The 27,652-nt window shown below is 38.4% G+C and overlaps 1 protein-coding gene across 2 annotated transcripts in view; it reads left to right on the forward strand.

Annotated features, from left to right (window-relative positions):
- Positions 1 to 4,376: 4,376 nt before the first annotated feature.
- CLEC17A (C-type lectin domain containing 17A) overlaps positions 4,377 to 27,652 on the forward strand; it is a 33,371-nt gene continuing 10,095 nt past the window's right edge. Inside the window, exons 1-10 of one of the 2 annotated variants that reach the window (XM_074203638.1) lie at positions 4,377 to 4,519; positions 4,845 to 4,967; positions 5,947 to 5,979; positions 6,788 to 6,838; positions 6,920 to 6,964; positions 7,342 to 7,383; positions 8,600 to 8,857; positions 20,061 to 20,156; positions 21,077 to 21,228; positions 27,386 to 27,495. In XM_074203638.1, coding sequence (XP_074059739.1) covers positions 4,471 to 4,519; positions 4,845 to 4,967; positions 5,947 to 5,979; positions 6,788 to 6,838; positions 6,920 to 6,964; positions 7,342 to 7,383; positions 8,600 to 8,857; positions 20,061 to 20,156; positions 21,077 to 21,228; positions 27,386 to 27,495 — 959 coding nt within the window. In that variant the 5' untranslated portion in view covers positions 4,377 to 4,470. The remainder of the gene's footprint in view (positions 4,520 to 4,844; positions 4,968 to 5,946; positions 5,980 to 6,787; positions 6,839 to 6,919; positions 6,965 to 7,341; positions 7,384 to 8,599; positions 8,858 to 20,060; positions 20,157 to 21,076; positions 21,229 to 27,385; positions 27,496 to 27,652) is intronic. The other variant, XM_074203639.1, reaches the window with a different exon arrangement.

The raw sequence follows: 27,652 nt of genomic DNA on the forward strand, positions 1-27,652 counted from the left end.
TAAATTGTGAAGAGCTTTGAAAACCAACGAGAGGAATTTATATTTGGTCTGGGAGGTAATAGGAATCCATTGGACTTTATTGAGTAAGAATGTCTATTATGTGGTTCAATTCTTATTTTAGGAAAATCATTCTTGTAGTTATCTGGAGTATGTTTTGGAGTGGTGGTTGTGGAGTAAAGAGAAAGGAATGGATGCAAGAGATAGAAAAGATGAGATTTTGCAATTGTTTGAATATATGGGGTTATTCAGAGTGAGGTTTTAAACCCAGATGACTAGAAAGATGACTGTGTCCTCTACAGAAATGGGGAAGTTTGGAAGATGGGAGGACTTTGGGTAAAAGATAATGTAAAAAGAAATGCAAGCAGATTGTAATCCATCCATTCCATCCCATGCAAATTACTTTGTCTCATGCAAAATGAAAAGGGGAAGGCAGGGTTACTGACCCAAATTACAAATCACCCTTTGAGCAATATCTACTGAAGCAATAAGGAGATCTGGGGGGCCTAGAGAGAGTATGTTGAGGGTGAGGATTTTCCCAATAGTACTTATGCAGCTGCTATTAGGGTTGTCTGGTTATGATTAAGGTTTATAAATGGGCTGTAATTCAAACTCAGGATATTTTGAGTGTGGTGTCATTTGCAGGAGATTGTAGATTGTAGATTGGTGGAGAAAAGGCTAAGCGCTTGTGTGGGGGACTTAAAGAGTTAGTTTCAGGGCTTATCTAGAGAGACAGTTGGATTGAGGACATTCCAGGGAGGTGAAAGAGAAAGACTTGAAAATAGCAGACATGCATGGGAAACTGGACACAGCATGTGTCTGTACTTGCTTGAAATTCTAGAGGTTGCTAGAAGAACCTTCTTTAGATGAAATTTTTCTTGATTTGAGCTGAGATAGTATCTCACTCCCAGTTGGAGACAACTCTTGTCTGTTTTTCTGGCATGTTGTAATCTACAGAATTTCTCCAATTTCTATTTCTTGTTTGGCTTGGATAAATGGATTTACTCACTATTTGCTATTTCTGATAACTTTTTTTTTTCATGTTATCAGTGTTTGGTGGAAAGGAAATAAACTGCTGGGTCTAAGCTAAGGGCCACCAGTCTTTTTATGAGTGATTTTTCTTCTGAACCCTTAAACACTCTCCTGGACTAGATTAGAGCTATATGAGAAGGCAGATAGATATAATCCTAACCCAATACCATTGTTAGAGAATGAGAAAAAGCATCTAGCATTGTGGTTTTTCTGGAAATTACATTTCTCTTCCTATAATCTCTAGTAGAATCTAGACACTGCCCTTGATTCTTCCCTCCACAGAGATGAACCAAGATTCTAAATCTGTTATGCTACACATTAGCTTTGTTTCTATATCTAGACAAATTGTGTGTACATATCACTTATCTTTGATGAATGCACTCTCATCATCCTATCCTGAGGGCCAATGGTCATTTAATAAGGGGGAGGTTTTGGGGTTTACATAGTGGTGGAGTAAGTATTGGATTGTAATGAGTGAAGTGTAGATTATCAGTATTGGACATAAGCCCCGTGTTTGATAGAAGAGTGAGATGCTACCCATATCCCCACCCATTATTGGTTTATCACAAATCCTTTAGGATCATGTCATGGTTTCTGAGGAGGTTTTAGTGCCCATTTTAGAGATCATTGCTTAAGAAGGATTTTGCTAGTATTTTGTCTAGTTGTATAAATTAGCCCTTTGGTATTGCACTAAATCTGTGAATAAAAGTAGGTGGTATTAAACTTTTAATTGTATTGACATGACCTGAGGATAAACAATGAATTTTTCTCAAATTATTAAAGTGTCTTCGTTTCTATAAAAAGTGCCTTATAGTTGCAGTTATATAAATTCTGAATGTCTCCTGGTAATTTAACAAACACATATTCAATGCAATTTGTAGCTGTTTTTAATGGAATTTTTCTTTCTCTCTATTCCTTTGGGGTTTTGTTAGTAATATACAGAAAAGCTGATGCTGTTTGTCAATTTTCCACTACATCACATTGTCTTCTCATCTGCTTCACCCACTCATTTTACAAAGGTGGAAACTGAAGCCTAGGCAGTGAACCCAGAAGTGACTGTTATTGAGTAAATTTTTGAGGGGATTTTTGTTCAGGTACAGGTTGGTTTAGAAGGCTCTTGATGTTCTTTCTAACTCTGAGAATCTATGACTGTAAGACCTGGAACTAGTAGGAAACTTATCCTGAAATTTTACAGGTATATGTCTTCCTCTACTCCTTCTTCCCTCACTGCTGTTTCACACAGCCTGGTTAAGGCTAATTCCTAATGAACTCATTCCATTCTGTCTTCTTCAGATTGACACTCTTTCCCTCCCCTCCCCCCCACCCAATCATCCCTATTCTCCTACTTATCTTTAGTTTCTCCCAGTTTATTGGCTTTCCTACTGCCCACAAATATGGCCACGATGTCATTGTGTTTTTTTTTTTTTTAGGAATTTTTTTTGCAAGGCAAATGGGGTTAAGTGGCTTGCCCAAGGCCACACAGCTAGGCAATTATTAAGTGTTAGAGACCGGATTTGAACCCAGGTACTCCTGACTCCAGGGTCGGTGCCTTATCTATTGCACCACCTAGCCGCCCCGATATTCTCTTTTCTTGACATTGTTTAGTCTCTTGTTCTCCTTCTATCGGTCTGACTACTCTTCTCTGTTTCCTTTTCTGGGCCCACTAATTGTGGGTCAGGACACTATCCTGAACCCTCATCTCTTCACTATGTCACTTGATCTTAACTCTCTTGGCTCCAGTTATCATCTCTAGTCAGATGATTCTTTGATCTACTTGTCTAACTCTACCTTGCTCTTTACCTCTAAGAAGTGTTGGATCTTTCACTATTAGACATCTTGAACTACATGTCCTTCAGATATCTTAAATACAACATACCTAAAACTGAACTTATTGTCTCTTCCCCCCAACGCTTTCCTTTTCTTAACTTCCTTGCTACTGTCCTTCCAGTCACCCATGTCCCAACTTAGGTGTCTTCCTTGACTCTCCTTTCTTCCTCACCTTTCATATCTAATCTCTGGTCAAGACTCATTGTTTCTACTTTCTTAACATGTAACAAATTATTCCTTCTCTCTTCTGCCTCTGCATCTACCTTGGTGCAGGCTCTCATCCACTCACACTTAGATTATTGCAGTAGCTGATGGATGGTCTCCCCTCTCCTCCTTCCTCTCAGCTGTGAAACTGATCTTCCTAAAGTGCAGGTCTGACCATATCACTCACCTTCTCCTGCCATCCAATGAACTCTTGTGGTTCCTTAAAACCTCCAGGATAAAATGTAAAATCCTCTTTAATTTTTTTTTTTAGATTTTTTCAAGGGTTAAGTGGCTTGCCCAAGGCCACATGGCTAGGTAATTAAGTATCTGAGACCAGACTTGAACTCAGGTACTCCTGACTCCAGGGCTGGTGCTTTATCCACTGCGCCACCTAGCTGCCCCTCTCTTTAACTTTTAAAGTCCTTTTTTAACCTTGCCTTGTCCTCTCTTTCCAGTCTTCTCACACCTTACTTTCTTCCTCAAATACTTCGCAAGCAGTGACCTGTAGTTACTTTGTTGTTCCTTGCATATGACTTTCCATCTCATGCCTGGACATTTTCATTGGGTATCCCCCACACCTAAAATGCTTTTCCTCATCGCCTCCTGGCTTCCTGCAAGTCTCTTTAGAAGTCCTCCTTTCTTTCTTTCTTTCTTTCTTTCTTTCTTTCTTTCTTTCTTTCTTTCTTTCTTTCTTTCTTTCTTTCTTTCTTTCTTTCTTTCTTTTTGCCAGGCAAACGGGGTTAAGTGGCCTGCCTAAGGCCACATAGCTAGGTAATTATTAAGTGTCTGAGGCTGGATTTGAACTCAGGGACTTCTGACTCCAGGGCCCGTGCTCTATCCACTGTGCCACCTAGCTGCCCTGAAGTCCTCCTTTCTGTAGGAAGTTTTCCAGTCATCTATCTTAGTGTCTTCCCAATTTGTCCTGTATATATCATTTATATGTAGTTGTTGTTGCTATTAGATTATGAGTCTCTTGAGAGCAAGGATTTTTTTTTCCTTTCTTTATACCTCTAGCATTCAATAGAGTTCTGGCACATAGTAGGTGCTTAATAAATGTTAACTAATTGATCTATGTCAGGGGAAGACAGTGAATCACAGAAAGTTGTAGGGCCTTGCTGGAAGCAAAAGCAGAGCTGGGTCCTATGACCACAAATGTTCAACCCTGGGTTCTCCAGTTTTCCCCTGAGATGCTACATCACAGCAGACCTACCCTAAGGATGACTAGCCAGGGGCTAAATTTGCATGTTCTTGCCCCCAGTGACAAAGAGGGAACTGAGACAAGGTGGGTCTTAGCATGTGGTTATATGGGAGGGAGCCAGAAGTTGGGGAGGGTGAGGCCCTAGTCTGGATGACTGAAGGATTGAGTAGCAGAGGTGTCCTGGCTCCTCTCCTCCCTGTCTGTAGGCAGTGATGTCTTTCCCTAGCACGTACAGGAATTTCCTGTCCAGGGGACCAGCAGGTATGGTTTTCAGGAAGGTTTCATCTGGAGGTTAGAGGACATGGTGTTTGTGGTAGGTGTCACTTTGTGATAGGCATGCTTATAGCTTGGGCTGCATGATGCCTCCATCTGGAGGATGAAATTGGATCATGGAACAAAGGGAGGATCTGGGGAGGTGTATTAGAGAGGCACATTTAGAGTGAACAAAGGGTGATGTGAGAGTTTGGGGCACTGTGTCTCAGCTCATTTCCTACATCTGCCCTGACTGTCCAGGTGGCAATATGCATGAATGGAAACTATATGTATGTATGTATATATATATATTTTTTTTCTTTTTTTCTGGAAGGAGTAACTGAGGATCCAGATGATGATGATTATGAGAACATGGCCCCACCCAAGGAAGACCTTCCTCCTAAGCCAGGGACCAGGAAGTTTTCAGGTCCAGGTGGAAGATTGGGATGGCTGAGAGGTAGGAATTTTGGAGTTCTACTAGACAAAAAGACTCTCTCCATCCACATTCCATCTTGGGACTCCCCCACCCCGCCTCAAATGTCAGTAAATCAGATAATTTAGTCTTGGAAAGGACCTTAGAAACCAATTATTCTGACTCCTTTATTTTATAGATGGGAAAACATGTCCAGAGTGGGAAAGAAACTTGCCTCAAGACCAAAGTAAAGACCAATATGAGCTAAGATCTGATTCCAGGTCCAGATTGTTTTCTCTTTCATTATGTGGCCATCTGTGGACTAACCAGAGGGTGGGAGAGGAAATCTCTGTGGTCTGGACCTCTTTCTCGGCCTTAACTCTGCTGCTCCCCATCTCTTCCCCCGCTCTGTGCCACTGATCACATCCCCTGGAGATCTGGCTCTGTATTCTTGATCTTGGGGCTGCAGGAGACTTGCAGAGAGAGGCTGGCTTACAGCAGTGATGTCAAACTCAAATAGAAATGGGGGTCACTAATCTGTACATCAGAATTTCTGTGGAACATATATTGATGTAATTTTAAAATATAATGTTATCTATATGTTATTAAATTTTTATTTATTTTGCTAAATATTTTCCAATTACATTTTAGTCTGGTTAGATCACATATGACCACCCTCCTCCTCCCCACCATACCCCCTTCTTCTGTACCTTTCCATCCAATAATATTTGCTATTGCTAGTTTAGAGAATAGAGAATTCTACCCTAGTGAGCCTAGGGAATGGAAAAGAATTAAAATAATAGAGAGGTAGTTCAAAGAGTTAGAGAGATAGATATAGGGGCCATCAAACCCAACCCCTCATTTTAAAGATGAGATAACTGAGACCAGGATCATATAGCTAGCAAATGTCTGAGGCAACATTCAAATTCAAGTCTTCTTGATTACAAGCTGAGGACTTTAGTTACTGCTTGATCTGGATGTCTTTTAAGTTATAAACCAATAACTTTTCTATTCTCTCCCCTAGGTTCCATAGCTCCCCCAAGACCTCCTCGAGCAGGTGAGCTGATTTGGGATGTTTTTTGTGGGGCCAGGATGGAGTGAGATTCAGAAACCTTTGGGTCCAAAGACTGAGTGACAGGTGGCAAATAGGAAGGGACTGGCCTTGGTTTTTCAGTCCCCAAGAGAGAACTAGAGATCTGGCTATATGATCATCTCAGAATCAGAGAATCACAGGATTTCAGAGTTAGAAGGTACTCCTGTGATCATTCAAATCAACCCACACTCAAAAAATAACTGCCACCAAAGCACAATAGGTAAAAGTTGTCATTCAGTCTCTTGAAGACCTTAAAATGGAAGATTTTTTAATTTGGAGAAGAGAAAATGTAGAGGAGACCTGAAGGCTCTCATGTGGAGGAGGGATTAGGATTCTGCTTAGCCCTAGAGGACAGAACCAGGAGCAATGTTTAGAAGTTGCAGAGAAGAGGAAGGTTTCACATCAACAAAAACTTTCTGCCATTGAAAGTGATTTAGGGGTGGCTAGGTGGCGCAGTGGATAAAGTACCGGCCCTGGAGTCAGGAGTACCTGGGTTCAAATCTGGTCTCAGACACTTAATAATCACCTAGTTGTGTGGCCTTGGGCAAGCCACTTAACTACATTTGCCTTGCAAAAACCCAAAAAACAAAACAAAACAAAAGAAAGTGATTTAAAAACAGAACAGGCAACCTCAGGAAGTGGTCAGTTCCCCATCACTAGAGGTCAAGACCAGTGTCTTGTAAAGGTTATGGTTTCTGTGTGGATTAGACTAGATAGGTCTGAGTACCCTTTCAACTCAGAGACTCTGTCATTCTTTATCTCTCTTGCTCAGGGAAGAAAACAGTGAAGCCAGAACTTCCCATTAAATGCCCAAGAGTAGCAGGTGAGACCTTGGTACACTCTTTCCCCAACCCCTCTTCTGTTTAAGGCTTTGCCACATGTTACTTTCTTTTCCTCTTTCTAGGCTTGGACCCTGCTGTTGTGCTCTGCCCCACACCCCTCCAGATGGGTAAGGAACTCTTTGCAGAGTATAGGGCTTTCACTGTTCTACTTCCCCCTAACTTCTAGGCTCTTCCCTGACTTCACTCTAGAGTCTTCTCTTCCCTATGTTCTGCCCATTATGACCAAGAAGCAGTATGCTCTGATCATTATAGTTTTGACTTTGGAATCAGGAAGACCTGGAAATATTTTTTCAGATAATATGTGATATTGGGCAAGTAATTTAACCTCTCTGGACCTCAATTTACTCAGCTGTAAAATGAGGAGATTGAACTTTCTAGTTCTAAATTTATGATCAAAGATGGGAGGGGAACAGGAGGGGTTTAGGGTGGGTTTGCTTACTTGGGTGACATAATCACCTTGGTAACCTTTTTTTCTCTTTCACAGACTTGCACCTGAACTCCCCTGCCTGTCAACCACCCCTGATGGGTGAGTCCTGATTTCCTGTTGGCCTCTCAATTATGGTTCATAGTCAGAAGATTTGACAGATGGAGCCCCCAAGTCTCCCCAACAGTTAGAAGGTTCAGGGGTCCTGGAGCCCAAGATCAATATTCCTATTCATGAAATATTATCTGGAATACAGGATGGGGGGGCTTAAATGTTTATTGAATGAAGAAATAACCTAATGAATTAGTGAAAACTGACAGCTATAGAACCTCAGAGACAAGATGCAGAACCAAGGAAGGAAGAGTTCCTATCCATGCCCTTGTTAACCAGAAAAAGATACACTTGAGCTCCCTCTGTTTGAGAAAGATATAACTGGAACATATTAAGTCATCAGCTCAGGACCCCTACTGCCAAACTCTCGTTTCTTTCCATATTAAAATGATTCTCATTTATTCTGACCAATTCCCACTGGATTTTCCTTTGTAACAATAGTTAAGCATAAAAAAACTAACAAAGCTACTGATTCTGACAATGTAGCCTAAATCTTGTAACTATAGTATACTTCTCTCCTGAGAGAAGGCATGTATGTCACGTCATCTGTTCTCTAGAACCAAAATGGTTGCATTTAATCTATATTGAGCTGCCTTGGGATATTTTCATTGTGGTATAATCATTTTGTGTACCATTTTCTTGCTTCTGTCAGGTATTCTTTTTAAACTCATTTGAGTTCTGAGATATATATATATATATATATATATATATATATATATATATATATAAAATGACTAAAGGAGACCCTTTTAAACTCTCTGGGTCATAGTTTTCTCATTTGTAAATAAGAGTTCTTTACATTTTTTTTTGAGTCCTGGATCTTCTTCACATCTAGTGAAACTCAGAGATCCCTTCTCACATAATGCATGATTTTTTCAAAGAATAATTGAAGGAAATTTCAGTTAATTAGTGAACATAAAGATGTATTTGTTCTTATCTAAGTACAAAAATCCCCTGAAATCCATCCATAGTGCTGTTAGGGGTCCATGAACCTCAGGTCAAGAATTCCTGTGTTAGATGTGTTTACCATCTCTGCAATAAATGTGATACTTTCATTCCTTCCTTCCCTCTTCAATAAAGGCTTGAGGAATCATTTCAGTCCTTGGCTTCAAGCTTTGGTATTTTTTTTTTTTAGGTTCTTGCTAGGCAATAGGGTTAAGTGGCTTGCCCAAGGCCACACAGCTAGGTATATTTTTTCTTTTCACAGATGCTCCCAACCCCCAGGGGTTTCAACCCAGCCATGTACCACAGTCCAGTCAGATGCCCCAACCCAGTCAAGGGCTTCCATTCACCCAGGTTTCTCAGCTCAACCAAGGGTTCCAGTCTATCCAGATGCCTGAGTCCAGCCAGAAAAGAAAGATCATCCATCTCACTAGGAAGGAGAAAATGGCAGTGTGCCTTTGTATGCTGGTGGGGATAGCATTGCTCCTGGGAGTGACAAGCCTTGCTGTGACCTTGATGAAGTGTGAGTATAATTTGTGATGTCAACATGGGGAACTGACTAAATGTAATCCAAGGGAATTTGTCTCATTCCAGAGAAACAGGGAAGGATGTAAACATCAAGAAGGTAGAGAATATTAATAATAGTAACAACTCATTTTTAGAATGGTTTGGGCTTATAAAATTTTTTTTCCTCACAACAGCTTTGTGGGATTGCAAATGCCATTATCCCAATTTTACAGAAATGGAACTGAGGTTCAGAATCAAAATGTGGTTTAGGCAAGGAGGATTAGATATGGATTCATAAGATCTAGGTTTGAATCTTGAATTTTCTACTTATTACTTATATTTCTTTGGCTTATGTGACTCCTGAGCCTCAGTTTCCTGAGATTTAAATCAAGGCATTGTATATGATGATCTCTAAGGTCTCTTCTGGTTTCAAATCACAGGATTTTAGGATATTTTCATCTCAGAATTACAGGCCTTGTTCATTTCAACATTTTTATAAGTGACTTGGATGAATGCATGGTTGACATGCTTACTGATTTGCAGGTGAAACAAAACTAGGAAGAGATAGCTAAACTATTGAATGCCAGAGCTGAGATTCAAAATTATCAAGTAGGTTAGAACAATAGGCCAAATTGAATGAAAAAATTCTGAGATTTTTTATTAGGGATAAATATAAAATTCTATATTTAATTCAAGAAATTAGCTTCATAAATAGAGATGGGGGGAGCTATAGTTACATAATAGTTTTTTTCTGAAAAAAGATGTGGGGGTTTCTGTAGAAAACAAGTTTAATATGATTCATCAAAGGTGACTTGGTAGCTAGAAATGCCAATGCTATCCTATGCTGCTTTAAAAGAGGTGAGAGATCCAGAATAAGGAAAAGGAGATAGTTCTATAATATTCTGATTATCCGATCCTATCTGGACCTGATCCTATCAGGAATGCTGTGTTCAGTTTATTTTAGGAAAAACATTGACAAGCTAGAGTAGGGATACTTAAGCTTTGTATATCATGGATGGTCTCCTTTGGTACTCTGGTGAATGACACAGGTATCTTTATTTCAAATCCTGTGATGAGTGAGAATTCATGTAGCTTTCTTTTCCAGACCAAATGATAGTAGAAAAATTGAAGATAGCTACCTTTCAGCAGATGATGAGGAGTTGAACAGACAATAAATCAGGAATGTCTTAAGTATCTGCTATATATGTATATATAGGCACCACACTAAGCACTGGCTTACAAAGACATTAAGGAAACAGTCCCTGCCCTCAAGAAGCTTACATTCTGTAGAGGGAGTCAGCATGTATACATGTCGATATAAAAAGTTGATATTAGGTTATATGTACAACTATATGTAAAGTAAATATATACAAAGTAGATATCAGGAGGTATTTTGGTTTGTTTTGTGAGTGGTAGTGATGGTCAGGAGGGTGAAAGTCAGTACTACTAGTGGGGAAGAATCAGAAAAAACCTTCCTGAAGGAGGTGATGTTTGAACTAAGCTTTGAATAAAACAAGGGATTCTAAGAAGTAGATGTGAGGAGGGAGTTCAGGCATGGGGGCAGTCTATGCAAAGTTATAGAGATGGGATATAAAGTACCCTATTGGCTGAACAGAGAGAAGGTCAATTTGGGCTTAATTATTGGTTGGTTCTTGTCCTTCTTTATCAAGGAAGACCAAAATGACATCACTAGGTTTAGGACAAATTATGGTGTGTCTGACTGTGACTGATCAAACCAATATGAGCTCAGATTGGTCTACTACAATTTGGGCACAAATAGTCCATGTGAACACCTGGGTATTTACTTTAAATTTATGTATGTCTTTTCATTTGAGCTGCTTCAATTCTGCCTCACTCTGTCTAATGAGGGCACACCATGCTGGGCAGTCCTGTGCCAGTGTTTCCCATGCTGCTCAATCAATTCTAAAGTTCTTAAGAGGGACCTTCAGGGTGTCTCAGTATCACTTCTTCTGATCCCTTTGTGAATGCTTGCCCTATGTGAGTTCTTCATAAAATAGGCTTTTTGGCAATCATACAGCTGGCATTCTAACAACACGCTCTACTAATGTTGGAAAGCTTGGCAGTTTAATTCTAGAAAGGACCTCGGTGTCTGGTATTTTCTCCAGCCAAGTAATCTTCAGAATCTTCCTAAGACAATTTAAATGGAAGTGATTCAGTTTCCTGATATGGCATTGATAGACTGTCCAAGTTTCAAAGGCATACACTAATGAGGTTATTGCAATGGCTCTGGAGACCTTCATTTTGGTAGTCAGTCTCATACCTCTTCTCTCCCACACTTTCTTTCGGAGTCTCCCAAATACTTAACTAGTTCTGGCAATGCAGGTGTCAACCTCATTGTCAATGCGTACTTCCCTGGAAAGGACACTGCCAAGATTAGTGAACTTGTCCACAGTACTCAAAACTTCTCCATTTGCTATAATCGATGGTTCCGCATATGAATGGTATGGTGCTGACTGATGGAGCACCTGGGTTTTGCTGGAGTTAATTGTTAGACCAAAATTAGCACAAGCAGCAGAGAATCAATCCATACTTTGTTGCATCTCAGCTTCAGAGGCTGCATTGAGTGAACAATCATCTGCAAACAGAAGATCACGCACCAACATTCTCTCCATTTTGGTCTTGGCTTGTAGCGTTTTCAAGTTGAAGAATTTACCATCAGTGTGGTAGACCTTGATGCTCAGTTTATCCTCAGTGAAGGCATTTGATAACATGGCTGTGAACATCATGCTAAACAGCATGGGAGCAAGGTCACATTCTTATTTCACTCCACTGGTAATCGGGAAATCTTGGGAGCGTTGTTTACTATCCAGTACCTGGGCAAGCATGTCATCATGGAATTGATGTACGATAATGATGAACTTTTCTGGGCAACCAAATTTGGACATAATTTTCCATAAACCCTCACAACTAATGGTATCAAAGTCCTTGGTCAGATCTACAAATGTTGTATACAGACTTTTGTTCTGTTCCTGGCATTTCTTCTGGAGTTGTTGGGCAGCACACACCATATCGACTGCTCCTTGACCCTTTCTGAAGCCACACTGGCTCTCAGGTAGGTGAAAATGAAGAATCAGCTTATTGAGAAGGACTCTGGCAAGAATCTGACAAGTAATGATTAAAAGAGAAATACCCCTATGGTTATCCCAGGACAATCTATTCCCTTTTCTTTTATAGAGATGGATAATGGAGGTATCCTTGAATTCCTGGGTAATAATGTCTACATGCAATATAACATGGAAAATTTCAATCAACTTTTGGATGAGCAGTAGACCCCCTACCTTGTAAATCTCAGCTGTAATAGAGGTTCTTTGCTACATGAAAGGAGTCTAAAGCATTCAAAACTTCTTCTTTAGTTGGAACTTCAGCATGGAATGGGTGTTCAAAGAAGAATAATACCTCTGGTGTACCACCTTTAATGTCTGCCTCAGCTACCTAACTCATCTTAGAAGATGATCTCAGAGAAGAAAGGCTTGAGGTAGTAGTGGAGGGGAGAAGAGAAGGGAGCTTTGAGAATCTGTAAGAAGGCCACCTAACTGTGGCATGCACAGTGACTACTCCCTGGTAAACTATTTCAACAGGTGGGCTAAAACAGATTGAGGGTAACTGATGGATCTCAAACTCATGGGGGGGGGGAGTTTGTCTACCAAACATATGAAATCTTCCACTGACAGAATAGTTGGTTGAAAACAATGCTTTCCAATGGCCATGAAAGCAGCTGAAGCAGATGCTGTGGAGTACTTAGAGCTTGCTTAGACATTGAAGATACCAAGGTCATCCACTGCATCTAGAGCCATCGCCAGCTGTCTTGATTCTGTCTTATCACTGAACTATGATGACTTTGGAAGAGAGAGGCCAATGTGCAATTCAGCCTCACTTAAATCTGAGCTATGCATGAATCAAAAAAAAGCTGAATTATAGTGTATGAAGAGATGTATGTATTCCAAGACTGGAAAATTTGGTTGGAGCTAGGTTACACAGGGTTTTAGATGCCAAGCAGAAGAATCTTTATTTGTCCCTAAGGAGCTGGTAGAGTTTATTGGGCAGGAGAATGAGATGGTCAAAAACTTATGCTCTAGGTCTATTACTTTTGAAAGACTTGAGACAGGGAAACCAAAGTGTTGACTATTGCAATAATCCAGGTAAGAGGTAATAATCTAGGATGATGGCTGTGTAACTGGAGAGAAGAGGACAGGCTGAGAAAAATGTTGAGGAAATGGAATTAAGGAAATTTGGTCACTGGAGGAATGGAAAGAGTTAAGGTAACCCTGAGGTTTTGAACCTGAGTGACTAGAAGGATGAAGGTACCTTAATAGAAATAGGATATTTCCCTCCTAATTGCCTCCAACCTATATCATCTAGGACTCCAGATTGTTTAAGAAATTTAACTTTGGCCTTTTCTTCTATCCCTTGGTTCTTGGCTGGATGATTTGTTAGTGGTGGGAAGGAAATCACCTTGACCTTAATATCTCCCTGTTTCCCATCTGTCCTCTTCCAGTCCCTCCTGAACAGATTAGTCAATCTCTAAGTTTTTATTAAATACCTATTATGTGTCAAAGCTAAGCCCTGGGATACAAAGAAAGGGAAAAGACAGTCTCTGCTTTCAAAGAACTGAGAAGCTAATATGGGAGATAAGCTGAAAAGAATTATGGAAAGATAATACATATACAGATAAATTGGAAGTAAACAACTGAGGGATGACATTAGCAGTGACATCTTCTGGCTACATCCTTCCATTGCTCTCCTTGGCCTATGGAACAGAGGTCAGGTTCCTTAGTGTGACATTTAAGGACTTCCACAATTTGTGTCTCCCTTCCTTAATTTTAACTTCTCATTCTTCCCTATTATAACATTCTGTTCTAACCAGATTCATTTACTTATTGGATCCTTAAAAAATTTATACTCATATTCACCTCTGTGCCTTTGCTAAAATCATTTTTCAGAGTATAACTTTTTCCTTTTTTCTAGTCATGTCTAGTCTAGTCCAGTTTGTCTTTTAAAGCCCAGTTAAAAAGAAACAAATAAAAGGTGGTGCAGCGGATAGAGTACTGGTCCTGGAATCAGGAGATCCTGAGTTAAAATCTGACTTCAGACACTCACTAGCTGTGTGACCTTTAGCAAGTTATTTAACTCAAATTACCTATAAAAATGCCACAGTTCAGTTAAAGTAATTTTTCATTATCATTAAGTACTTTTCAAGTACTAGATGTTACTTTTAGACACTTGGAATAAAAAGAAAGAAAAAAAAGAACCCACTGTCTCTGTTCTCAAGGTGCCTACATCCTAATGAAAGAGATAACACAAATCAACTATGTACATATATATATTATCATATATGTACAAATCAACTATGTACATATATGATAAATACAGTAGATAGAAGATGACCTCAGAGAAGAAAGGCTTGAGGTGGTAGGGAGGGGAGGAGAGAAGGGAGCTTTGAGAGTCTCTAAGGAAGCCAGAGGAGTCAGAAGGTAGAGGTGAGAAGGGAGAGAATTTTCTAGGCTATCTAATATGTGATGATTGTTTGATACATGCCATATAATTAATAAATGTTTAAATTGCAGATGAACTATTTTCTCTTCAATCTGACAATGACTTGAGGTCAGAGAATATCTTTTTTTCTTCCTTGGCCTTATTGAAATTATTTTCTGGATCCTCATGTATAGCAGATGCTCAAACATGTTTAAGGACAGAGCATGTGCAGAACCCAGTGTTGGCACAAAAAGATAAGGTTAAATAAGACAAAGTACTTAACCTCATGGAATTTTCAATCTAACAAAGGGATAAGATACAAACAGAGACAGTTACACTATACACTATTACATGATAAGTGCCATCAAGAGGGGCAAAACAAAGTAGGTATGTTTTGTAGCGGGCTTCATTTCCATTCAGCAGCATCAAGGAGGCTCCTTGGAGGAGGTGGTATTTAAGTTGATCTTGAAAGCAAAATTGCAAGTTAAACAGTAGAATGGGAAGAAAGGAACTATTAACAAAGGCATGGAAGTGGGAGAGTGTAGGATATGTTTGGGGGACAGAGAATAGTCCAATATGGTTGGTGTACAGTATGTGTAACGGTTGGAATAATATGAAAAAAGGAAGGAAAGAAATAAGCATTTATTAAATGCCTAATATTCTATGGGTAGCTAGATGATGCAATGGATAAAACAAATTGTCTCATTTGATCTTCAAAATAAGACTAAAAGGCAGCCTGGTACCAGACTGTGAAAATCCCAGAGCAGTCTGGCCTTTACTTGCAAAGGTTAGGGAGCCATTGAAGGATTTTAGGGAGGGGAGTCACTTGACCTACTTTAAGCATTAGGAAGATTATTCCAGGGGCATTACATAGACTATTTTAGAGGTGGAAGAGATTGAAGATAGGAAGAATTGAAAGGAAGTGAGATTGGATTATAAATTTGCATTATAAAGGTTCTTGGGTAGTTGGGTAGTTGTGAAGGTTAGTAACTAGGGTTGTGACTTTGAGGGGAGGAGAAGATAAAAAAAAATTCTCTCCTGAGAAGAGAATTCACAGGACCAGTACCTGATTGGACAAGGAAGAGAGAAAAACAAAAGCTAAAATTCATACTTAAAAAATGGGAGATTTGGTGGATGATCCCCATTCCCCTTAGTATTCTTGAATACTGAGGGAAGAACAAGGTTAGGAGAGGAAGGAAAGGAAGAAAAAAGCATTTGCTAAGTGTCTACTGTGTATTAGGTAGGTACTGTGTCAAGCACTTTACAAATATCATTTCATTTGATTCCCACAACAATTCTGGAAGAGGCAATCAGTACATCTGCCTCACTGAAGGGGGTTTTGTTTGTGTGTGCTACCTCTGTTAAACTCATACCCTGAAAATCTTATTTGTTAGTGTTCATGTCTTCTCAGTCATGGACCCTAGTCCATGTCACTCACTGGTGGTACTATTTAACTCCATTTTTCAAATGAGGAAACTTAGGTCAGACAAAGGTCAGATGACTTGCTCAGTATGTATGTGACAGCTTGTAAGAATGTGAGATTGGATTTAAACTTGGGTCTTTCTGACACCAGGTCCAGCACTCTACCTTTTCCTAGAGGGAAAGATTATGCCCTTAGTTTGAAGCAATCTGATTTTGAGATTTCAGTGGGTGGGACAACCAGGGGAAGATGACCTGAAGAAGATATGTTTGGGATTCAGATGAGAGGAAGGAACTGATGGCAATGATTTTTGAAAAGAATTCTATAGAGATGATAGTTGAAACTTGGGGAGTCAATGTTTGGAGGTTATTATTTAGTTTCTAGCACTGACTCAGGCAAGGCAGGGTCAAGAAGAAATCCTAGTCTGCCCTCAGAGAGGTGATCCTCTTGAAGAGTATAGCTTAATCCCTGTAGTTCCTCTCAACTGGATTCCTCCTCATTCAATCAGAACAGAAGAGAAATCACAATGAGTGATATGGCCACAATGACCCAGGGAAGAAGGTGGGGAGCTGGGTGTTACCTTATATTAGTCAAATAAGAGAGGGAATGACAGCAGAAGATAAGAGCCATGTAGTGAGGAGGGAAGGCTACAAGGAAATGGGGAGAGTGAGCCCTGGGATTAATAATAGCTCCCATTTATGTAGTGCTTTAAGGATTGCTAAACTCTACACAGACACACGGCTTCATTTGATTCTTTTTTGGAAAGTTATTTTACTTTTTCAATTACATGCAAAGATAGTTTATCATCTTTTTGTAAGCTTTTGAGTTCCACATTTTTCCATCTCCCTCTCTTCCTTTCCCCTCTTGATCTTGAGTAAACTAATTCAGATTTTACATGTTTATATATATATATGTATATATATATATACACACACATGTTTAATATATTTCTATATTAGTTATATTGTAAAAGAAGAATCAGAATTAAAGAGGAAAAAACCATGAAAAAGTCATTAAAAAGTGAAATAATATGTAGATGTGGATGGCATTTTCCAACATAAATTTTTTAGAATTATCCTTAGTCACTGAATGCCTGAGAAGAGTTAAGTCTATCATAGTTGATCATAATGTGTACAATGTTCTCCTTCAATTCATTCAGTATCAGTTCATAAAGTCTTTTTTTTTTTTTAAGGTTTTTGCAAGGCAAACAGGGCTAAGTGGCTTGCCTAAGGCCACACAGCTAGGTAATTATTAAGTGTCTGAGACCGGATTTGAACCCAGGTACTCCTGACTCCAGGGCCGGTGCTTTATCCACTACGCCACCTAGCTGCCCCTCATAACGTCTTTCTAGACTTTTCTGAAGTCCACCTACGCATATAAAATAATGGTACTCCATCACATTCATATACCATAACTTGTTTAGCCTTCTCCAATTGATGGGCATCCCCTCATTTTCCAATTCTTTGCCACTGCAAAAAGACATGCTATAAGTATTTTTGTACATGTGGATATTTTCCCTTTTTTGTGGTCTCTTTGGGATACTAGTAGTGGTATTCCTGGACCAACGGTTATGCACAGTTTTATTACCCTTTGGGCTTAGTTCCAAATTGCTCTCCAGAATGGTTGGATCAATTCACCCCTCCATCAATAGTGCATTGGTGTCCCAATTTTCCCACAAATTCTCCAACATTGATCATTTTCCTTTTTTGTCATTTTAGCCAATCTGATAAGTATGAGGTGGTACCTCGGAATTTTTTAAATTTGCATTTCTCTCATCAAAAATTATTTAGGGCATTTTTTTTCATATGACAAGAGATAACTTTTATTTCTTTATCTGATAACTGCCAGTTTATAAAATTAGGCTATTTAGTTGCAATTAATTTTTAGTCTATCTTTCCTTGGTCCTTTATTACAAGTGATTTTTAATGCATCAGGATCTGAAAAGGATGTATTTGATATTTCTGGCTTTCTGCATTTGATTGTGAGGTTTTTATGACCCAATAAATGATCAACTTTTGTGTAGATGCCATGTAACATAGAGAAGAAGGCATATTCTTTTCTATTCCCATTCACTTTTCTACAAAGGTACCATATCTAACTTTTCTAAAATTCTCTTCATCTCCTTAACTTCCTTCTTGTATATTTAGTGGTTAGGTTTATCTAATTTTGAGAAAGGGAAGTTGAGGTCCTCCACTAGTATAGTTTTGCGATTTATGTCTTCCTGTAACTCATTTAACTTCTCTAAAAATTTGGAAGCCATACCAGTTGGGGCATATATGTTTATTATTGATATTGCTTCATTGTCTATGGTACCTTTTAGGAAGATGTAATTTCTTTCTTATGCCTTTTAATTAGATCTATTTTTGTTTTTGTTTTTGCTTTGTGTAGGGTCAGGATTGCCATCGCTGTTTTTTTTTTTTTTTTTTTTTTTTTAACTTGCCCAGGATCACAGAGTTAGTTAAGTGTCTGTGGAAAAATTCAAACTTTGGTCTAACTCCAGGACCATTGTTCAATCCACTGTACCAATAGCTTTTTGAATAAAATAATTTTTCATTTCTCATGTATGTAACTCCTGTAGATGGAAGCAACGTAGAAGCACAGTGGGTGAAATAAATTAATTTGCTGCAGGAACTCATGGTCAGCTACACATGAATAAATTTTGAATACCAAAATATTTCCCCTTTATTTTGTTCAGATATTTTAGAGGTGTTTTTTCAAAATACCACAAAGATTATTTAATACTATAATCTATTAGAAGCTAAATATTTGGTGGTTTTAAAAACCAATACTTTGGTTTTAAGGCAAAACAATCTTTTTCTTTGTCCAGAGAACTAAACTTAAGTTAAAGCATCAAAATATCTGTCACCTTATTTTAGTGTTCCTACTGATTCATATTAATATAGCAAAAACCAAAGCCCAAAGTCAGTGTAATCTTTTACTTCTCTTGATTTAACTTGTCAAGGATCTTTAGTCAGTTTACAAAATGAGGATGAAGGAGGGGAAAGTCACTTACCTCTCCTCCTCATCCCCAGTGATCATGTTCTTAAATAGTTTTTTAAAAAAATTCAGTACTATTTAATAATAATGATGATGATGTAGTGAACATTTTCTTTTTTCAATTTAAATATATTTTTTATTTGTTTTTCCAACATCATGCAAAGGTAGTTTTGCAAGGTTTTAAATTTTACATTTTCCTCCCTCCCTCCCTTTTTTACTCCTCTGACAGAAGGCAATCTAGGAGGCAGCTAAGTGGCAGCAAGGTGGCACAGTGGATAGAGCACTAGTCCTGGAGTCAGTAGGACATGAGCTCAAATCCAGATTTCAGATACTTAAAAATTACCTAGTTGTGTGACCTTGGCAAGTAACCCTACTGCCTTGCAAAAAAAAAAAAAGACCAAACAAAACCAAAAGGCAATCAAATATAAGCTCTACATGTTTAATTATGCTAAACATAGATTCCCATTAAACTTATTGTGAAAGAGGAATCAAATTTAATGTAAGGAAAAAATATCGAGAAATAAAACAACCTAATACATATGACAACTTAAAAAATTGAAGCTTTAGTTTGCATTTAAACTCCACAGTTCCCTCTCTGGATGTGGATGGAATTTTCCATCACCCGCCTTTTAGAATTGTCTTTGATTATTGTACTGTTGAAATGAGCAAGTTCCTCATAGTTGATCATTACCCTGTGTTGTGCAATGAACATTTTCAAAAAACTATCAGGGTCCTGGATAAGAAAAAGTTAAATCTGACATTATAAATTTTTGAAGCTTTGATTCTCCACATAAGAACTTTAGTTAAAATTATTTTTTAATAAAGTGAGAAGAAATGAATTAGGTCCGTATAGAAGCAACTTTTTTGATTAATATCTTTTAACTAGGAAACTGACTTTCTGTGATGCAAAGGACTTTAGAGATTAATCTAATACACCCTCTATGTTTAACAGAAAATGAACTTGGACAAATGAAGAGATCTGTTTAAGATTGCATGGTTAGTGGCAAAACTGAGATTAGATAGGGTCATATACCTCAGAAGTCATGCAAACTCAACTCTCATTTTACAGATGAAGAAAATGAGCACCAGGAAAAGTAAATGACTTGCCCAAGGTCATGTAGATATGTATCAGAGATGGGATTTGAATCTTTATCCTCTGACTGGGGACAGTGCACCTTCCACCATAGTAGTCTCTATTACATTTCTTTTAACTATACACGCTCTGAATCACTAATAATAATAGCTATATTTGAAATAGTCTTAATTCTGAACATTCATAACTTATACATGCATGTGTCCATATTTTCAGTGACTTCATCAAGGGATCTGACTGGACTAAAGAAGTACATTGATCAAATCCGAGATGACACCAACAGAACCATAACTGAGCTTCAAGATTTAATTGGTGAGAAAAGACTGCTGAGACTGGGAAAAGGGAAAAGGTGGGAGTGACGCAGGGAATTATGGATATAGAGGAATATTATAATTGGGATTGTAATCTTTCGACACTTACCCCTTACTTTGATCCTGGCCATGAGCTCACCAGTGCATCAAATAAAATGCTAGATTACACAGGCCCAATAATATGTCCAAGTAGGGGTTCATTCTATAGCCACACCTCCTTACAGCATCTCTCTAAGACAAGACCTGGACCACTCTCAAAACACCACCCCTCCCATGAATCCTGAGGTGGGGTTTTAGGAGGAACTGGTGTGTTTCTTGCTCTCTCATACAGCCCTTACCTCTTTGACTTCTAATGTTCAAGTTAATCAGCTGACAAATGGCATTTAAAGGACTTTAACTCTTAATCTTATGGTCTCTAATTTAAGTAATTTAAACTCTCTTTTAATCCTGTGGTCTCTAACCTCCTAATGAGAGAGTTAAATCCACTGCTGGCCTGCCTGGCTAAATTGCTGTGCCCCAAACCACATGTCCTTTAAGGAATTCAACTATCTCTCACTTTCTTTTGTATTATAGTGACTTTTTAAATAAATCTGTGTTTTCTTTTACAACTGCACTCTGGTGTCAGAGTCGTGAGTTCTTCACCGGAAACTAGTGAATCCCCCTACAACAGGAGCATGAGAAGCATTGTGCCATAGAGGAAAGAACATTTGATTAGGGGTCAGAAGTTCTGGGTTTGACCTTACTAACTGTGTGATTTTGGACAAGGTTCCTTTCTGGGCCTCTGTTTCCTCTTCTGTAAAATAAGACAACTGGACAATTTAATTTTTAAAATCCTTCCTAACAATTCTTTGGTGCTGTTACTGGTACCACCTTGGCTGGGGTTCAAGAATGGACTACAGGTGGTATCATTTTGTCCTCCAGACTGCACCAGAAAGCCCTGTCCAAAGGACTGGCTTCCTTTTGGCGGAAGCTGCTATTTTTTCTCTACAATGACCAAGAGCTGGGATGCTGCCAGTTTATTTTGCTTAGAGAATTACTCTCATCTACTCATCATCAGCAACACTGAGGAACAGGTGAGCCATTCTAGGAATTGGAAGAAGTGGGAAGTAGGAGGTATCTTAGGTAGGGACTCGGTCTTAGGTCTGCCAGGGTTTTATATACTGTTGTATAGGAATAAATTTTGGATTGGGAGTCACAAGAAATGTATTTGTGTCTTTGTTATGACCCTTACTAATTGGGTGATTCTGGGTAAATTAATCTGTGTTTTAGGTTGCTCACCTGAGAAATGAGCCTAATTGAAGTAAGGGAAATGTTAAGAGCAATATGTTCTGCATTAATCTGTTCCCTCAGTACTGACCATATCCTTTACATCGACACTGACTACCTTCTCTCTTTCTCCTCTCCACCTCATCCCACAGTTCAAGCTATTAGTTGAAGTCAGTGAAATTTTAGGAAAGTTCCTCTTAGATAATGATTATAAATCCCTGCCCCCAGGCACAAGACAAACCTCTTTCCACACAAAACAATGAATCCCTGTCTTTGATCTATCACTCCTTATCTACATATTCCTAATTAACTTCCTAGGTGCTCTATGAGTGCTTTCTTGTCATCAACATGAGTTACTTTTCCCTGACCTACGTTTCCCTAGGTCTCCTCCTTTAAAAGCTCACTTGCTCATCAGTTGGGTACTCAGCTTCCTGTGGAGGGCAGCCCACTCTGGGGGAGTTTGATCCCCCAAACTTTTTTTGCTTCTATTATCTTTCCTTATTGCTTATACCCTGATGGCTTGACTTCCTTTGAGAGGCTTCCTGCTCTTGGGGAGCATGTATTCCCAAATAGCCTCTCTCCCCTATGCCCTTCTTTACTGCTCAACCTGTCATGATGTTTTATGTCTAGGTTGCTCTTTCCTTTAGTTTCCTTCTCTGCTTGGAGATCAGTGGCTTCTTACCTTCACTTAGCTTCTGCTAATCACAGAAAATTCTCCTGCACCTATTATCCTTCCTTAATGCTTATACCTGATAATTCACCTTTCTTTGGAGGGGAGCCCATTTTGGGGGACTTTTCCTGAGTAAACTCAGTGATACAGAGAACTGGCTTTGCTCACAACTGACCTAATGATTCCAGGACAAATGGAAGGTATTACTGGATTGGGAATTTTTTTTTAAAGACTTTTATTGATATCCTTTGCTTTTACTGCATTCAGATTTTCCCTTGTATCTCTCCCCCAACCTAGAGAACCATACTTCATATCAAAGAATTTTGTTTAAGAAGGAAAAATAGAAAAAAATAATTCAGCAAAGTTGAACAACTGAAATGTTTAAAAGGTTCAAGAGACATGGTTTCTGGGTAATTTAATCATTTATTAATAAGGCAAGCAGGTTATCAATAAAAGCTTGACATCTCTTTCTAACCAAAGACTATCATGGAGGTGGGCTCACCATGTAAATCCCTTGGGCACTGATGTCAATCTATCATCATGTCACTTCTGGACAAAGAAAATATCTCTATGCCACACTATTCTTAAGCAAGGGCTATCTAGCCAAAAAGCTCTATTTCCATCCAAACTTGAGTAGAACACCTAGATTAAATTTCAAGGTTGGGTGGGGTTCAACCAAGATCCAGAGAGTCCATTATCAGTGATATCTTCGAGGAAAGGAACCATTTAAAAATGAGGAATTTAGAGAACAGGAGAACCTCTGAATTTCCTCAAGATATTAGTTATTAATAATCATTTCTCACATAGCACATTGAAAAGCCTGAAAGTATATGCAATGTCCCATCCGTGTGCATGTTCCCCCCCGCCCACTGCAATGAAATAGGACTAGGATCTTCTTAAATCTCTTCTTTGGTGCCATTCTTTTTTCTTTTTTTTAAAATAGTTTCCTACATTTTACTTTGGATTGTTTTTGTTTCTGCCCTTCTCTCCATTTGCATTGTCTCAGTCATTGGCTAATCACTGAGAAATCCTGAGGGTCTTATCCTCCCAGATGATGTTTTTCTTCTTTTGGGCTATGCAAAAGATACTTTTTTCTTTCTTACCTACATTAATCACTGAGAAACCCTGAGGGTCTTACTCTCCCAGCTTCCTTTTTTTTTTTTTTTTTGAATGGTCATTCTCAGTCCTTTTTCTTCATCTCTTAACTAACCTTAAATCTTTGGATAGGTATTGTCTCAGTCAAATTGTTGTCTAGGAAAGACCTAGCTTTAAAAGATCAAGTTCTCCCACTGTATCCAGTGACATCTCAGTTGATCTGATCCATATCTGACATCTGGACCCAGATGGCTCATTAGGAGAAAGTGATGCTGGTGACTTTGCATAGCAACCTCTCATTTAAATTCAATTCACTTGCTTGTCATGGTCTTCTTAGAGAAGCAAGTACAAACATCAATCAGTCAATCATAAACTACTCTTGGTTATTAAGAAATACTAATGGTGTATCACCACCATCTCCATTAAAGGAGATTGGATCTCAGGTATAAAAGGGAGAGGCTCCTCTTTTTTAGGATTACAATGTAGATTTTCAGCAGGAAGGGACTTTAGAAATTATTGAGACCAATTCTGTCATCTTTTGATGTGCATAAATTAAGAGCTGAGAAATGAAATGATGCTTCTAATATCATATAAATAGTAAGCTACAGAACTTGGATTTACACCCAAGTCCTCTGACCCCAACTTCAGTATTTTCTTTTAGATTTTTTTATGTTGCTCATGACTTTGACTCATGTTTGATGTCATCCCCAGAATTTGTTTAGCAGGTATTATCATGTCAGATTGTCATGAGATTTTCCAACTGAACTGGGCTTGGGTTAGAGACAACAGTAAAACCCAAATATATTGAGCACTTTAAATTCTACATAACATATTGCATAAATTAGCTCATTTGAGGGCAGCTAGGTGGTACAATGGATAGGGCACTAGACTTGGAATCAGAAAGATTTATCTTCCTGAGTTCAAATCTGTCATGAGACATTGACTAGCTGTGTGACTCTGGGCAAATCATGTAACCCTGTTTCCCTCAGTTTCTCCGTCTGTAACATGTGCTGGAGAAGGAAATGGCAAGCCACTCCATTAACTTTGTCAAGAAAACCCCAAATGGGATGGATCATCAAAAACTGGATAGGACTGAAAAATGACTGAACAACAAAAAACTTATTTGAACCTCATAATCAACTATGGTTTTGCCTGTTCCTCATATGTAAAAACATTATAATGATAAATCTCCTAGAATTATGGACATAAAATGAGGTAATATTTCCTGAAACATAGCTAAAGGAAAAAAGTAATGAAAAAACCTTTTGGTTTGGAGTCAAATAACCCAGGATTTCTATCCTGGTTCTTTTATTCTGATATCATTTATTTTAGAGGACAGTTTTGAAGAAAGTACTTCATAAACCTATGGAAACAGGAATTATTATCTTTAAGATGCTCTCTAAGATTAATTAAAGGAACAAAAGGAAGAAACTCGTTGGTAGTAGGCTTTTGATGGAAATTTGTCTTGAAGTCCCAGGACCTTAGAAAAAGTCTTCATTCTTTGTTCAGGGAATTGGGATGAATTACAATGGAAAATTCTAACCAAGGCTTTTCAGTCAGATTAAGGATAGGGATAAATGACCAATAATTAATGGTGAGTAAGACAGGTATGAAATTTTAATTGCTTTCTTTAATAGCTTATTTAAAGGCATCCTTTTAAAAAGATATTTGAGAGGTAGACTGATGAAGAATGGAAATAGCAAAAGGATGCTGCTAAAAAGCTTTGTGACCTTAAGTCAATAACTTAAGATTTTTGGGCTTCATGTCTTCCTTTTAAATGAGTGGAATTGGCTTAGATCAGGAATTCTTAAACTTTTTTGTTTAGTCTAGTTTTGTTTAGTCTAGTTTAGCATAGTAAATGCTAAACTCCTCTTTATAATGCTTTTAAATGCATAAAATAGAATTCATAGTATTGTGAAGTAAATTAATCACTGTGATGTTTAAAAAATTTCAGAGACCTAATTTCTGGATAATTAATCATTTTATTAATGATACCAGCATAGTATTATTAAAATTGGTCAGTCACATCCCAAAGATATTCATGGTAGAGGGCTCACGGTTTACATTCCTTTGGAAGAGTGGGTGTTCCTGAGGTGGCAATCAATTCTGATTGAGTAATTAATGAAAGAGGGTCCTATTCTAAAGAGGGAATATAACATTGATTATGTCCCTTTTTTCTAAATTTCCCAGCCTTGGGCTATCTAATCAAAGAATTCACCCTCATTCAAACTTGTGTAGAGCACAATGTACTTCCCTACCTGAATGGAGTTTGAACAAGATTGAGGAGAAAATTAATTCAGTCTCATTATCAACAATGTCCATAAGAAACTGAACAGCCTACAGGCTTCTGAAAAATTCAATATTTGATTATTCAATAATTGATTATTAATATGAAGGAAAAATAATCACTTCTCTCATTATGAAATATAGTTATCATTTTTTTTTTAAAGAAAAGATGTCACGGACTCCAACAAAGCACAGTCTTTGAGAATCCTTTCACTCTCACTATCTAGGATTCTACTAAAGCAATCTAAGTATCTTTGATTATAATGAAGCATATTTGATGAGGGAGAAATGTTGGAGTGGGTTAGTCTAGGGTTCAAAGATGTGAATGAATTTACTTAAAAGGCTGACTCAATCCAGAAATATTTAGGAACAAATTCAATATAATACAGGTTAGGTTTCTTAAGGAAATCTTAGTAAAAATTAAAAGAGAGAGAGAGAGAGAGAGAGAGAGAGAGAGAAAGTAAAGGGCAGTTATAAGGTTATTGCATCTGTTTGGTTTATTTTTACGTCTTTTTTTTTTTTTTTGCAAGGAAATGGGGTTAAGTGGCTTGCCCAAGGTAATTATAAGCTAGGTAATTATTAAGTATCTGAGGTTGGATTTGAACTCAGGTACTCCTGACTCCAGGGCTGGCGCTCTATTCATTGCTCCACCTAGTCACCCCAAGGTTATTGCATCTGGACTGATCACCTTGAGGGCATAAGTAGCAGTCAGGGAATTTAGCAAAGTAAAGAAAGAGAGGATGGACAGTTACAAATGTATTGCAGCTGGACTGATCATCAGCAGCCATCAGTGGATAAGCAGCATAAAGAGGGAGAGCAGTATAAAGAAGATAAATTAGGGACAGTTTCAAGGTTATTGCAACTGTGCTAAATTTCTTAGGGAAATCACTAGAGTATTTTAAGAAAGTAAGGAAACTAAAAGGCAGTTAAAACTAGAACAGTTTTTGCAACTGGGCTGATAATAGCAGCATACAGCCAGGGTAAGGGTAAGAGTTTATATAGGGTATGTGCTGGGAAAGGGGTAAGGGAGGTATTAGTGCAAGACCAGGGAGGGATTAAGGAGTGGATAAAACGTAGACTGCACAAATCCTGAAGTGTAAACTTAGTATCTTCAAGTAGTATCTGTAAGGTAGACAATCTGTAAGGTAGAGTGAATTTTAAGTAATTTGATAACCCTAACAATGGAATGGGAGTAGGTACACTTCAAATGGTTATGATAACTTTGAACAATGGGATGGGAATGATGATGATAATGATGTTTGTTCTTCATTCTCTAAGAAGACCAATACATTTGGAAGGTGATGCCATGACAAGCAGGTGAACTGGATTTCAGTAAGATGGGGCTGTACTAAATTCCACTTTCACCTGGAACTATCTGTATCCAGTGGCCAGGTATTGATCAGAATAACTGGAGATGCCTCTGGATGTGAGGAAATCAGGATTAAGTAACTTGTTTAAGATCACACAGCTAGTAAGTGTCAAATGTCTGAGGTCAAATTTGAATTCATGTCCTTCTGACTCCGGAGCTGAAAGGGCTTGTCTTGTGCCTAGGGGAAGGAATTTACCAGGGTGGAAGATACTTCACTGAGATTCAGTGATTTCCTCATATTCATTTTTATTACTATCAAGAGACATGTAAGAAATACTCACAAAACTGTACAAATTGTTGGATCCAATATAGTTATACCCGGGGGTGTGTGTGTATGATCCATCATATAGGCAGAGAGATGAAAGGGAGTGGATAGGGCAGAGGCAGGAGTCCCTGGCAGTTACTGGGAATCTAAAAATGGCTTGTGAAGCTCCTTTTGAAAACTAAGACAGAACTAATGGATGGAGGTAACTAGAGCAGCAGGAGGGGAGACTGACCAATGCAGGAAATCCAGTTCTTGGCTCATCCGGATTTCTACTTCCAGAACTTTGTGACTAAGATCCGTAGCTCATTCCGGACTTACTGGCTGGGGCTGACTGACAGAAAACTGGAAGGGCAGTGGCAATGGCTGGATGGGTCTTCGCTTATTTTAAGGCAAGTTCTGTCTCCAAGTTTTCCACTTTTGCAGTGGAGTCAGATTGTGTGGGCAGAAGAGTTTGGGGAACAATACATACACAGATGTGAATGCCAAATGTATTCAAAAAGAATTTGTTTTTGCAAAGTTGACTATCCATCAATATGTTGAATCTGG

Source organism: Macrotis lagotis, chromosome X (genome assembly GCF_037893015.1).
Source record: "Macrotis lagotis isolate mMagLag1 chromosome X, bilby.v1.9.chrom.fasta, whole genome shotgun sequence".
Lineage (NCBI taxonomy): Eukaryota > Metazoa > Chordata > Mammalia > Peramelemorphia > Peramelidae > Macrotis > Macrotis lagotis.